Source organism: Etheostoma spectabile, chromosome 13, assembly GCF_008692095.1.
Source record: "Etheostoma spectabile isolate EspeVRDwgs_2016 chromosome 13, UIUC_Espe_1.0, whole genome shotgun sequence".
Taxonomy (NCBI): Eukaryota; Metazoa; Chordata; class Actinopteri; order Perciformes; family Percidae; genus Etheostoma; species Etheostoma spectabile.
Window position 1 is genome coordinate 23,906,271 of NC_045745.1, and position 14,778 is coordinate 23,921,048.

A 14,778-nucleotide genomic window follows, 5' to 3' on the forward strand; every position below is an offset into this window, starting at 1 on the left:
CACACACACACACACACACACACACAGACAAATAAGTACTCTCTTTAAGTAAAACTTAAGCCATACAGTCATTAGCTGAAAACAAGATAAGCAAGTGTAAAATGTTCATAAAGTCTGTAATTTCCAAGAGAAATCTAATGACCCAGAGCATTCACTAATTAAGAATGGGATATATAGAGTATGTCCATATCCGTATGGGCTTTGCGAGCTCATTAAAAAGCAACAAGCTTCCTTTTATGATCCAGATGATATGACACAACTAATTAAAAGGTGCAACACTGTAAGGTCTCAATTTGCTGTTGAGCGAAATCGAGACATTCTCTTTCAGGGTTTCACCACTCGTGATTGACATTCAAGATAAAGACAATGCTGTTTCTACATATACGCAACAGATGCACTGTTCTTCATACAGTTATTTAATTAGTTGCTCTGTCTTTTGTCTTTGTTTTTTCTCCTCTGTTTTCTGGCGTCTGCCTCTCTTCCTGTCCATCCAATCCCTCTTGTCTTCTTGGGGACTGCAGTGATGGCTTCAAAAGGCAAAGCTCGAGGTGAGTGGTGGCTGCATTTCTCTGCTGTGCCTCTAACTCAGCCTTACATGGCAAACCTTGGTGGAACAGAAAGTCCTTCTTTTTTGATTTCTTTTTTTTTTATAATTGACTGATACCTAGTCAACATGCACATGGGTATTTTGTAAACAGAGTTTTTCCTCCTTTGTTCTCAAAAAAAAATCCTGTCCACCCAATGAACTGTTTTAACAAAATCCAAGTGAGTTTTAAAATGGTAGCACAAGTACAACATAAAGCTCATCTTATGTTCATACATAGTTTTTTTTCTTCATATTTGCGTTTTAATTATTTAAGCTCATAGAGATAGATAATTAGGTGTTTAACTGTGTGATATTGCCCTTTACCATTAACAGGCACTGGAGAGGTGACAGTAAATTACAATGATCAAAATATTCTACATAATTCCCTGTGTATTCCATGTGTCTGCAAAATGACAGTGAGAATGGATTATAGATCAGAGAGTCAGAGAGGAGAGGCACAGTGTTTATTTGAGTGGAGATAACCTGATTTAATTTAGCTGTGTGCTTCAGTAAATATGCCTTTCAAAACTAAGGATTTAGTCAACCATGAATATAATCTAATTCTGTTTAGTTAACATATTTGGCTAATGATTATAGAAACACAGGCCTTGAATACAGTCACATTTCTGAGCAGAGATGTGATAATAAGTCAAAAGAAAGTATAGAAATTAGCTCAGGGAGGCATACCTAACAAACTTGGGATTGGCAATATGTACACATAAGATTGTATTTATCACAAAATTGTTGGAATGCAGTATTTTTAGCTATTGGTGGAATTAATAAAGTAGTTGTAAGTAAAATAGTATGTTAAACAATCCAAATCTGAGCCAAGCATGAAAATGAAAGTAGAACATATAAACAATATGTGTCCAAATGTAAATGTGTTGGAGTGCAAATAATCAGAATAATAGCACCACTTGTAACCACCTTGATCTGAAGTGGCTATATATAATCCAGTCAGCGGTCAAAAATGTGTACAGTAAATGCTCTTTCCAGTTACTTTATTTTTTTAGAAAATCTATACTCTTTCTCCACATGCTCACCCAGCAGAGTCAACAGTGTTTGCTTGGGAAGATGCACCACACTCTCTGCCTTTATTTGTTGTTCATGAGCACTCTCCACCATCTTTCCCTGGAGACCCGTGTTTAAATAAGTGGCTTTTACTTGAGAGAATGTAAATCATAGTGGGTAGCTGGCCTTTTGTTTATTAACCGCAGTTGTCTGCTAAATAAATGATAAAACTTGTGTTTTTGGACAAAACAGTAAATCATTCTGCATTTCAAGCTTGCTGCAAGGTTTGTTGTTTTCAAAAGTTTGCCTAGTGTGGAGTGATAGATTTGTATATTGCTCATGTGAAAATCCTTACAGTACTGTCTCCATTTACCTCCTCCTCCCAGTAATAACAGCATCAACATAACATTTCCCCTCACACTTCATTTAGCTTGTCTACCTGCGGAGTGTAATTAATTTAAACCATCTCTCCGGGCCAACATCCAGCCGCATGTGTTTGACCAAAAGATCTCCATCTCATTCACTGTTGACCCTCCTCTCTTTAAAGGCCACCCTTACCTGGCTATCATCCTTTTCTTTCCAAACAGTATAGGAAATAAAACCCGACCAATATTATCGGTCGATAATTCCAATCTATCAGTATCAACATTTAAAATGGCCAATTTAAAAGAAATAAAATATATATATATATTCATTCATCTGAATCATTTATAATGACAAATAAATGATTCTGATAAATTAATATTTAAAAACTAAAAACAGACTGTCAACCATGTCATGAGCGTTGCATAGTTTGTCCACCAGAAGGCGCTCTACAACGTCCCTGTTGGCAACACTGATTTGTTAATGTGTTTTTGTTCAAAGGACTTTAGGTTTCATATCTTAAGTTTGTATTTTTATATATTTTATTTATCAGACCTTTAATATATTTTGTTGTTCCTCTGTTCTGTTGTGACAATACAACAAATTATTATCATATTATTTTAGTGAGAACTCATAAATAACTAAAATAACTAATGTTAGGGAAATCTGTTCATGTTTTGTAACTTGTTTCTGGATTCATTTATTTTTTAATGTATAGTGGCCAATATATCGGCATGTCGGATTTTTAAATAACCTAATATTCGTATCGGTATCGGCCTTAAAAATCCTTTATCGGTCGGGCTCTAATAGGAAATCCATTGCACTCTTAGGAGGGGAACAGAGAATGTGTAGATCAGAGTCAAGCACATGTCCCCTCCTATCTCTCTCGCCATTATAATGAGGCTATTGGTAGGAAAACATAACAAGCCAGATAAGATTCATGCTGATCAGTGGGCAGATAAAGGCTCATTTCACCTCAAAGCACCAGTTCATCAGCTTGTGTGTGCCTGGGAGAGCAAGAGAGCTGTATGTGTCTGAAGGACTGAGTGACTGGTTAAAGCCGCAGGAGGTAGAATTTAAAGTAGAGTATGACCTCTTCCCTTTGCCGGTCTGTCTAGCCCCGCCCTTCAGGCGCTGGACTGGCTTCATGCAGTAACCTTTACGAGTACGAATGAATCATTTCATCCAGATGGCATGCTGTTATATAGTGACAATTCTATGAGAATGACCGTCCCGTTTTCTTTGTAAAGCCCTTTGAGATGACATACTGTGATTCAACGCTTTTAGTTAATTAAGTTTTAATTAGCAGCAGCAATGACGAGGGTTAGCCAAATGGCTAAACCACTAGGTAGTCTGCCACGTTTATGTTTTCTCTCACAACACCTCTGGCGTCTCTTCGTTTGGTTGGCAGTAGTGGGCCGTGCCACAGCTTATGCTTCCTTCTGAACAAGGAGACTGCTGTGGCTCCATGAGAGGAAACGTAAACATGACAAACAAGCCTGTGTTTTTGCTAGGCTAAAGGCTAACCCAAGCAAACCATCTCTCCCCACTGTTTTCACAGCAAATGTCTAATCTCCAGACAATAAACTAGATTACTTTGGTACACAGTTTGATTCATATATGTACTGTATACATTCATTACAATGCAGTCTCTTATCTAATAGGTTAGCCTTGAATTGACTGCAGTCTTTAGCCTGGCTGCGGTAAACAGAACTTTTGCCAAAAGTAACGTACACGTGCATTTGTATTGGCAGAACAGCCAATAGGAATGCTCTCTCCATATCTCTAAAATGACCTGTGATTGGCCAGTCTCCTGTGATGCTAGATTTATTAAAGCCGGAAAACAGCTAGCCAAGGAGTAGATGCCAAAGTCTTTTCTCAGACCACTTGAATTACAATATGCTGAAAGATTATTATGGAATGTTTGCCCAACAAGCCAAAACCTTCCTCCACCAGCTTTAAGGATGCCTGTTGCATAAATTATTTTGGAAATGTATATATAGGACAGCTGATTACTGTATACAGAGCCAACGATTTATTAAACCTGTGACTACACTATTATTATTTTTTATTGATGGAAGATTAACTCAGGGTTATTTCAAGAAAATGTGACAACATAATGGGTGTCCCGTCAGGAATGAGGGATGCAAATGGGCAGGAGGCGCTCATTAAACACAACACACAGATATACCGTATGGCACCTGTACAGGGTGCGTGCGTGCGTGCTTGCGTTAGAACTGTCACTCTTCCTCTATAATACCAATCAATTTCATTTGTTATTTTTTAATATTCAAATAATATTTGAATATTTAATGCTCAAATGCACCTTGTTAAATATGTACTACACTACTCAAGCGTATGCATTGTCAGTGCCACAAAAGCATATGGTTGTTACACATTCTGTCAACAAGAAGGACTTCTAAGATCAGCCTGGCCTTGAAGTGAACCTACATCATGGCACATTGCGTTTCTGGCACGCCGCTCTCTGTTTACATTATATTCCACCTCGAGCACACAGCAATAACACAAATCAACAGAGAATTCTGTAATGAAACATGATCTAACAAGTGTAGCTAGTGAAGAGGCTCTGTTGTTAAGGCTAACAGTTCTCGGTTAGCACAATGACATCATGTCAGTCAAAACGACTTGCCATATTAAAGTAAAGTAACAATAGTGTTAGCCACAATGCTAACGACAATGATAACTAAGCCAAACGGTGCTGCCACTACTATTTTAGTGATTTATAAGCAACATGTTTCTTGCTTATTTGCACGTTGCTGAGAATACAGCTATTAGAAGGTAATCTATGAAGTTGATGCAAAGTCTGACAGCTGTAGGGCAGCAAACATTAACTTTTGTTGTCTCCATAAAGCTCCCAGCTAAGCTCCTATGACTTGCGACACAGTTAGAAAACCAGCACGAGCTAACTATTGATAACATAAGCACGTTGGCTCGGTGGATGTCATGGATTTTAACACTAGAACTGCCAGAATTCTATGACTATTAGAATTGCCGTGATCGGTCATTTTGACTGCCAGATTGCATGTATTGTGTTAGGATGTCTTAAGAACGACAAAATAACACCAAAATGTACATCTTAACTAGTTTAATTATACATTTAAGAAGTTGGCCTAATAAGCTACTTGTTTCAATAATTCATGGCGTGGTGTGTGCGTCTGGGTCTTGAACCTGAATCTATGTATTTTATTTATAGTCAATGTTGCTAAGACCATTTATTGTCCAAGTGTGGTCCCAGGGGTAAGTGGCACTCTCCTACAGGGTATGTGAAAAGTTTTTAGATTTGTTTATTTAAATTATCATGATCTTTTTTTTAAAATGCTTCATAGTTCAACCAATATTATTTTAATTTTCAGATTTGAAATATTACTTAGACTACATTCTTGTTTAATGAATTGTGTAATGTTTAAAGCTATAGTGCTTAACATTTTGATATTAATGAACGTCCGTTACATTTAAGCCATTAATGCGCGGCCATGGAAAGCTTGTATCATGTGGGTGAACCGACAGTTGTCATTACTTAGAATTCCTCATGAGGGCGGCAGAAACTACGCATATAGCTATAAATAATCAAGACGTGTTGTCTTATGTCTATGTATACAATGGAAGTGTGAAACACTTCACTTCACACTTCTCTTGATATGTGTGTGTTTGTTCTGAACTTCACTTCACTTCAAATTAGCACTGTTATCTTGATTTGACTTTGATTTTTTGGTTGTGGTACACTTATTTGCAGCTAATTGAATTGATGTCAGTAACATAGTTTTAGGCATTCTGTGTTAAGATGGTGCAATTTTTTTTTAATCTATTAGCAACGTGATGATTCCCAGGAAAGAGTTCTATGATATTGTTTGAGGTATTATGGACGTGTATTTGTGGACTTGGAAAATTCTTTGATATAAGAGTTTCCTCAAACGATGTACTCAGCATTCACATCGATTTCGGTGGGGACGGTGGGTGCGACAGTTGCCAACAAATCCACAAAAATCTCTATCTCCACAAAGGCAGGCACAGACACAGCTGTTCTGCTGCACTGGCTACACGCTTCTCTGATCACTGCCTGTCGGGACATTCTAAAACGTGAAAACGTTTAACTTCACGATCACCAAATTTCTCATGGCTATATCTTGTCATGAACACTTGAACCGAAATCCAACCATTATTGAATCTCAAATTAACGTTTACTTCTTCATTGGCGCCTATTGCGAGGAAAAGGCTTAACGTGGTTTGATGTACCTAAACAATGATCCGTGATTACCAAATTTCTGTCTCATATTGCTCCTCATAACCACTGAAAACTGTCAAAAAATCAAACCAGAAATTTGGGGATGATTGATTGTTGTTTAGATACATCAAATCACGTTAACCTTTTTCACGTTATGACTTACAAAGCCCATGAGAACTGTGGGGAGTCAACCCACAGCTGCCCTGTTGAAAATGTTGAGCAGAAACGCTTAATGCCAGATAACATCCATAATAATTGGACTTTGTGTTCATTTTTTTGAGAGTTTTCAGTGGTTATGAGGAGCAATATGAAAGAGAAATTTGGTGATCATTGATCCTTGTTTACGTTGAACCACATTAGGTTTTTCCTTAGCTCTAATGAAGCAGAAACGCTTAATATCAGACAACGTCCATAATAATTGGCCTTTTTAGCGGTTATGAGGATCAATATGAGATAGACATTTGCGAGACATTTGCGTCAGCGTCTATCAAAACATGACCTGCACAAAAGAGAAAAAAATGAACGTGTCATTGTACCCGGCACTTGTGGAAATTCACTTCCGAATGCGTCTCTGTCCCCAGCGCATTTCAAACCAAACTGACGCCCATTGTAGTCATGCTGGGTTAGACCAGTCTGAGCTTCGCTTTGAGACGAGATCTTCAGTGTCAACTCTGCCCTGGCTGGAAGTTGTGGTAAAAGAGGATTGCAGCTTGACACACGAGCCACATGATAAGAGCTGTTTTTAAAACTAGCACTTTCTGTTCACTGAATCTTGCAGATCTTCCCTGGGGCGAAAAGCGTTTCCCCCGATCACTGTTAAATGAACAGTATCTGTCAACACATCACCAAACATTAGAAAATCACACTACAGCATGTTGATTTGGGGAATTTGAGAGTTTTTGGTGGCAGCAATGATTAGTCTGATTTCCCTTGTGAATGCCACACTAGTCTGCCATCATTCCACCTTCACCCTTATGAAATCAAGAAAATGAATTGCTTTCTCTGATAAAAAGAAGTCAAGCACATTTCTCCTCCACATCAGTTTGAAAACATTTGAGAATGTCCTTCGCCACTATAAATCTGATTTCCCTGACCTTATGCTTTTATGACATTTAATTTACAAAAACTACTAAGCCAGCAGCAAGCGTGTGTATGACTGCTAATAATATTTGATCCTATACTGTACGTAGTCAAAGCTTTGCCTTCTGTGTCCTTGTAGCACTCAAAATAAACCAGATGAGACTTGAATTTTGCTTTTATGCAAATTGAAAATAACATTTAAAGCACACTGAGAAATGCACTTATACCTACTTACAGTTGATGTATAAATCAGGGCAGCATAATTTAAATGCCTGTCTCCCACTCGTCTGCTTGACCATATAAGAGAGTGTGAGAAACAAGTCCTCTTTGGCTAGAAGGAAGCATTTTAAATATTATTATTTTTCGCACCTCCATTGTTTACTCTGGTCCATCCTTCCTTGATTTCACGTATTTGTCAAAATAGGTACATTTGTCCTTACCCTAAGTGACCTTTCCTCTTAGCTTTTTCTGCTTGCTTTTGCCAGCTGGAAGGAAGCAGTGTATGGAGACTTTATGAAGGCCAGGTTTACCTCTGTTATAAAACCATGATATGTCTGCCCTTGGCTCAGAAAGGATAGTGAGACCCTGGCCATTCTGGACTTAGCGAGCTTGAACTCAGGCAGCTTACACACATAGAATGGGCAGAGTTTTATATCTCTGCCCTTTAACTTGATCTGGCTGAGTCAAGGGCAGGAATACTGGGCAAATGATGGAAAGCGTGTCTGGTTACCAATTTGAAATGAGCTTTTCATAAATGATTATATGGGATTTGTAGTGTTTCCTCAGCAACAAAAAACAGAAACTGCTCTGTGCTCTGGCATGTTTTTTTTTTAGTGCTTTGCACACACAAGAAGGTGCTATCATAGGAGAAATTCTTCCTGAATGTTTTTTCATCACTATATTACCGTCTGTTAACACCTTTCACACCCCCAGATGCAACTAGAAACACCCTCCTCCAAATCTCAAAAACAAGCCAAAAGATATCATTCTCCCCTCTGACAGCTCATGATTCCTACCAAACTGTCACTCCATGCCATGCTTAAACACCACCTATCTACATCGAGGAGTAGGTGATATTTTGTTGATCTGACTTCAGTTGTTAAGTTTGACGTCAATTTTGTGATGGCAGCCCCAACAGCTGCCCAGTCTAATTACTGTATGTAAATGACAACAGCACTGCCATAGCCAGCCTCTCCGGTGCCAGATAATTAATTTCATATCTGCAGATCAGAAATGACTGTCCTGAGGTGGTTGTACACCAGTGCTGAATACAAAGGTTGCTCCACCCTCTGCAGGGGTTGCATTCAATTTGCTCACAGCAGCGGTCGTATCACTGTCAAAAGAGCAAGTTTAGATTAGGAAGGTACACACACACACACACACACACACACACACACACAGAAATAAACATACAATTCATTCATAAACACGAACAGAACAAAGTTATAAGAACCAGAAAGAACCCAATTTATTGCTATTTGCATAATAATGATTTGACTTATATGAATATTTCTTAACTCACAGAGTTCAGTTTATTGAAGGTCACTAAACTTAAAAAAAAAAAAAAAATGTCATTACATATCATTACCTATTCTCCCAGCATGGTGTCTATGAATGGAATATATTACACGTACATTTATACATCCTGTGAATTGTTAGTTATCAGTTAGTTGCAGCTTGAATTGAAATTCAGATTGTATATCCAAACAGCTTATTTGAGTTTGTCAAATGGGGAAATGCATATTTCCTTAGATATATGGAAGTTGAGTAAAGTATTTTCACTTGGCAATGATGGCAACCTAAATGTAACTGTATCCCCATTCCAAACAAAACCGCCTTAAATTCTTTTAATTTAGTTTAATGTTTCACTTCTTTAGCACAAAATATTGTGATTGCAGAACACTAACTTATTTAATGGATGGCTTGCTCAAACTTGAGGCTGTTGACGTGTATTCACCTTCTCCTCCGCTTTGAAAAGATTTAAAAGAAACTGTAAGTGGCAGTACTGGAACCCCCTTTGCTTTCATGTTTAAAAAGACACATATTGTATCTAGTTTTGTCTCACTGGCAAAAAAAAATGTCACAGGGACACGCACTATAATTTTAATGTGAATAGTGGAAGCTCCTTTTTCGGTGTAATAGTGTAATGAAATGTGGATAAATCCAATTTGAGATGCACTGTGAATTCAGGATGAATCTTGAGAAAAAAACAAGACTGTGTATAACATGTTCCTGAGAAAAAGAAGAGTTTGTGTGAAAAATGTCACAGTGGGAGGAAGAGCCCCAGAGCGAGAGTAGGGAGTGATGATGCACTTGTCTAGCTTCTGTTCCAGGAAGTTACTGACAACATTTTGTGTTCCATATTATCAGCAAAAATTGGTCCTTGCCCAGAACAACAAAAAAAGCCTGCCTGGAAGTCAGTACATTTGTGTTTTCAACATTTTGCTGTTGCTCTAGACCAGGGAGTAGGTTGTTTTCTTTCTCAAGGACGCTGTGACAGGATACATGGCTGGTTGATGAATTCACACCAGCTCTTGAGATGATCAAATTCTCGACCTTGTACAGTCTCTCCAATCACTGGGCCACCCTGGTGCCTGACACTCTGAGAATCACTCAGTCTGAGAAGCTGATGTATCCAGCTGTGTAACCACCTGTCTAACCATACAGACACTTACTGGTCATGGCAAAGCTGTCATGTTATCTTCTGCATCTCATTTGGGATTGTCTGAGGGGAATATCTGTGAGTCACTTGAGGTTGTGTTTAACACTTGATTATTTCTATATGATAAAAACAACAGCATATATTTATAATGAGGGGTTGGAGGAGAGTTATTATATTTCTGCCACAAGGCATCGTTTTGTCATTGATTACATGCCACTTTGCAACACACAACAGATACCTTATTTATTGATATTAATTCATTTCTATATTGATCAATCCAAAACCAAAGTTTCTTTCATACCTTAAAATAATGTTTCCAAAATTTTTTCAGTGGTTCATCAACCACTGTTCAAATGAGACATAAGAATAATGGTGATGGTAACAGTAATGGACAATCCCGCTTCCAACCTGTAGGGGGACCGAAGAGGAAAAGTGCTTTGGTGACTACTGTAAAGGTGCTGGTTGACAAGTAGCTAATACTAATGCTTGGTATATCATGTTAGCTAATTCTTGGTGGGTAACATAAGATTACGACATTGTTCAACAAGCTCAGTTATTTTTAGTATGATCACAAATTCATCAGTAACATTAACTGTTTAGATAAATGATTTATCTAATGGTAATTTAGCCAGCTAGCACACCCCTGTCTGTCTGCCTCAGTCTCCCGGTGCTGCGAGGCTTCAGTCGGGATGAGCGCTAACAACAGCCCAGCCCGGGGACACATCCACCCAGCCCCCAGCCAGCTAGCAGCCAGCCCGGTCTAACTATGGTTAACTTAACTATGGTGCTAAGGAACTATGGTGCTAAGGAACTAACGGCAGTTTACCTAACCATCTTAACAGTAAACTAAATTTACGAGAGAAAACAGGGAAAAGGCACCAAAAGGACTAATACTAACAGTACTTTAAAGATGTGGTAGCATTGGATCTGGACGGGAAGGATAGCTCTGGGAGTTGGAAGGGGTGTGTCGCAATTCTGCCTTCTCACTCCCATGATACAGTTTTGTGGATTTGAGTGTTGCGATTTTGGTTTCATATTGCATATCGTTACAGCCCTAATTTATAACATTTGTTTATGTTTACCTTGAGTTTAAACATGTATTAAAAACATTAATAATAATATTATTAATAATAATAATAATAATAATAATAATAATAATAATAATAATAATAATAATGTTTGCAAGATACTTCTAGTGTATTGCAAGTTGGTTCTTGGTTGGTTCAAACCCAGAGGTTAGCCTGGGATCATGCAATAGGATTATGACCCAAACTGTCCTTTCTAAACATCATTTACAGTTTGCATAATGTTGTCCCACTTTTTTGGTTAACCTTTGACCTTCTCTTCTTACTGTAGTGCATGCACCAGCGTTTCCTTTAGGATTTGTTTTTAGCACGCCCCGCACCCCGCAGCAAAATGTTTCACGTTTGAAATGAAATTGACACTTTGCTGCAAGAAATATATTTATCCACTTCTATTCACACACAATGACGCATATTTTCAGTTGTGATTGAACTGTTTTTTTTTTGAGGAACTGAGGACGATGAGCTGACAGAAATGACAAGTTGAAGGTTGTCCAATTTGAACGGACCCACCACGGTGACGTTTTTAGTGGAGCTGTTTGTTTCACAGTCGAATCGGAAGAAAGGGAATGTTTTGACAATGAACTACATCTACACTTTAATGTTGAGTTAAACTGGACGGGCCCAATACCATCTGAATAGTTCTACTCGGCAGGATAATTTAAAAGGAAACCGCGACTACATTGTACGTCTGCCCTATTTCTGATACTGTGGCGACAGAAATTTTGCCATGGCGAGCCACTACTACAAAAATCAACATAGAGGAAACACTGATGCACTTATGTTGCAATCACGGTTTATTAGTCACCTTTACAAGTGCACTAACTTCTGGGGTTACCTACTATTAACTGGCTCAGAACCTGCCTGGTTGTTGTTGCATTCTGTTGCACTGTAGCAACATCACTGTGATCCCAGATCTCAGCGATTAATTGCGTTTTCATATCGGCATTCTGAAAACAAGACTAATGCTTTGAATTCCAATTTGCAGTGACGAAATCTTAAATCTGCATTCATAAGGTGTTTATTTTTGTCCAGCTTAATCTGTGAATTTGCAAATAAAAAACTGTACACTGCCTCTATCTATTTTATATTGTTGTCCTCCAAACCCATACATTATAGCTCTACAGCTCAGTTGAGCTTCAGTCCTACTAAAAAGGTCAGTAGCTCCTGGCTGTCCATCTGTCTCCGTGCATCTCTCTCTTTTTCTCTGCTTCTTGAATGCCTAAATAAGAAAGGTTGGTAGACTCAGCTGCTCTTGTTTGAAAGGTCATGTCGGAGAGCAGACAGGAAGTATCCTAGATACTTGTATTAGTATTATTTGTCCGGTAGTTTGCTTTGGCAACAGGTACTGTCTGTCTGAATGTTCCTTTGTGTCCTGTGAATATCTCTACTGCCCGCACAGGCATCTACTTTTGGCATAAGTCATAGTTTGGTCTTTTGACAAATATTGCATTCAGTACTTTGTGTGGTAGGCAAAAATCCAAATGATCGTGGGGAAGCTTTTCCGCCAGCTTTGATTATCAGCCAGTGCATACACTGGGTACTGGAGGGTACTACTGAGTGGTCCCATTAAATCTTAAGATTCAGCTCATCTAGGGAGACAGCTGTGTGAACGGTAAAGTGTGAGAAAATAATGATTTGCTATTTGTTTAGAGGCAGCTGTAGCCCACATTGCATAGTCACCATCCCAAATGAATCAGGTCTCACATTGCTAAATGGCATTTATGGTGACATACTGCATATATCCAATTCAAGTTAAATAAAACAAAGCTAATTTCTTTGTGTCATTACTTTGTAATGTCATGCACATACGTATGTTTTTGACCTGGCTTAGCCTTGGCATGTCAGTCAAATTGGAGGGCAATTAAACTGACCCTACTCTTCATGATAGATAGAGCCCAATTGAGCACAAGAAAGAAGGTAGGATCAAGATAAATTTAAAAGGCTGGGGGAGCACCGGGAGACAGAGAGAGAATATGAAAATGAGAGACAAAGAAAGTGGAAATGCCACCCTTCAGGGATCAACTAGAGGAGGAAACGTGACACGGAGAGAGAGGAATAGAGAAAAGGGAATTGAGTGGAATGGATGTGAACTGGAAAAGAGAGAGCACGAAACTGAAAAGTGAAAGCGTGGAGGTGAAGTAAGGGAAGGACCTAAATTTAGACATGGAAATCAGAGAGAACAGCTGCCTCTTTCCCCCAGGAGATACATTTAAATCAGGTCTGGGTGGCCAGTGGGGAGAATGGAAGAACCTACTCCACTGGCCAATTAGGCGCACAGAGTACTGCACTGTTCTAATATAACCATCATTGTGGCCCCTTTGGCCCTTTCAGTCCCACTGGAAGTGTTTCACCAGACACCGATGCAGGGCTTAGGCAGAGGGATCCCCGGACTATTGTAACTTTGTATAGATACTAGTGTCAATGGAGAGGAGAAGAGAAAAGGGAAAGAAAGGTGAAAAGAAACTTTAATATATTCTATAATGATTTGTTACTTCTATCCTGATAAGTAAATGTAACTTACAAATGGCTGCGGGGTCTCTTGTGTGACACCTGTAGTGTTTAGAGCGTTGAGATTTGTTAAGCATTATTGCCGTAACATTAAATCATCCAAATCTCTTGTTTTCTTATTTGTCAAAAGCAGAACAAACTAGCAGATTATATTTTCAAGGATGAGTACAAGGTTGACAACAAGCGTGCATTACCACCAAGGTGTCTCCATCTTCAATTACATTTTACAGTGACACATCCACTGCAGTAATAAACTAAAATTATACACTACGTATTGTGCAGAACTTCACAGAAAAATCACCATTGCCAATTTGCGGTATGGCAGTTAACCATTAACTTCCCTTTGTGGCCAGCACAAAGGAAATACAATGTATCACACTGGGCTGTGTGTTGCCCAACTGCGCAAGTGAGAAAAATGAGAAAAAAAGTAAGTGATTTAAAGAGAGAAAGTAATAAAGAGAGCGAGGGCAGGCGCAGGAGAACGGTAAATTGTTGGCAGATCATGCCTCATGCAAAACTTTCATGAATAAAACATATTCCTACCCTCCCATAGCTCAGATCCATTTTTCCGCCGTTTCCCTGCTCTTCCCTCTCTATCTCTCACACGCATGATTAACCTCAGAAGGCCTTAATCAGCACTGGAAATGACCCGTGCTCCTTGACTTACCTCTCTCTACCTCTCCTCCCCTCCTTCACCTCCGCCACTCCCCTCTCAACACGTCCTTCACCACAGGTCTGTCAGTGATGGCGTTTGCTTCACCTGCTAACCCTGCAGACAAGCGCTATTTGAGGGTTTGTTTATCTTAGCTGTGCAGTCATTAACTGCAGTAAGGCACACACAAAATTGCCTGCTGAATGAGATATATTACTATTATTATCAATGTTTGAATGGAAATGTATCAAACATAATCACACAGGAATGGGATTTAAAAACGTATGTTTAAATATTTCTTATTTCTCTATTTCCTTATATACTGTATATATATAAATACATACAGTATATATAACACTCTATTCTTTTTCAGCTGTATGATCCTTTCCTGGGGGGATGGTGGTTTAAGACGGGAGCGTTAGCTTGGAATGAATAATCTTTCTTACCTAAGCCTTTATTCACACAGTCTTTAAAATCTGTCCTCTGGGGATAGGGACAGGGATAGATTTATGGTTATTATTTACTTACTTGCTCACAGCCTACCTAACACACTAAAGCATATATACACACACACACACACACACACAC

The 14,778-nt window shown here is 38.8% G+C and overlaps 1 protein-coding gene and 1 long non-coding RNA gene across 5 annotated transcripts in view; one reads left to right on the top strand and one right to left on the bottom strand.

Annotated features, from left to right (window-relative positions):
- cadm2a (cell adhesion molecule 2a) overlaps nt 1-14,778 on the top strand; it is a 200,676-nt gene that overhangs the window by 132,515 nt on the left and 53,383 nt on the right. For 3 of the 4 annotated variants that reach the window (XM_032532852.1, XM_032532855.1, XM_032532854.1), the window contains exon 2: nt 522-548. The exons of the other annotated variant lie outside the window; for it this stretch is intronic. In XM_032532852.1, the coding sequence (XP_032388743.1) occupies nt 522-548 (27 nt within the window). The remainder of the gene's footprint in view (nt 1-521; nt 549-14,778) is intronic. 4 annotated transcript variants of the gene reach the window in all.
- The window catches only part of LOC116700051 (uncharacterized), an 11,915-nt gene continuing 215 nt past the window's right edge, over nt 3,079-14,778 (bottom strand). The window contains exons 2-3 of the long non-coding RNA XR_004334555.1: nt 14,206-14,209; nt 3,079-3,240 (exon numbers count right to left, since the gene is read on the bottom strand). This is a non-coding gene — a long non-coding RNA (uncharacterized LOC116700051). The remainder of the gene's footprint in view (nt 3,241-14,205; nt 14,210-14,778) is intronic.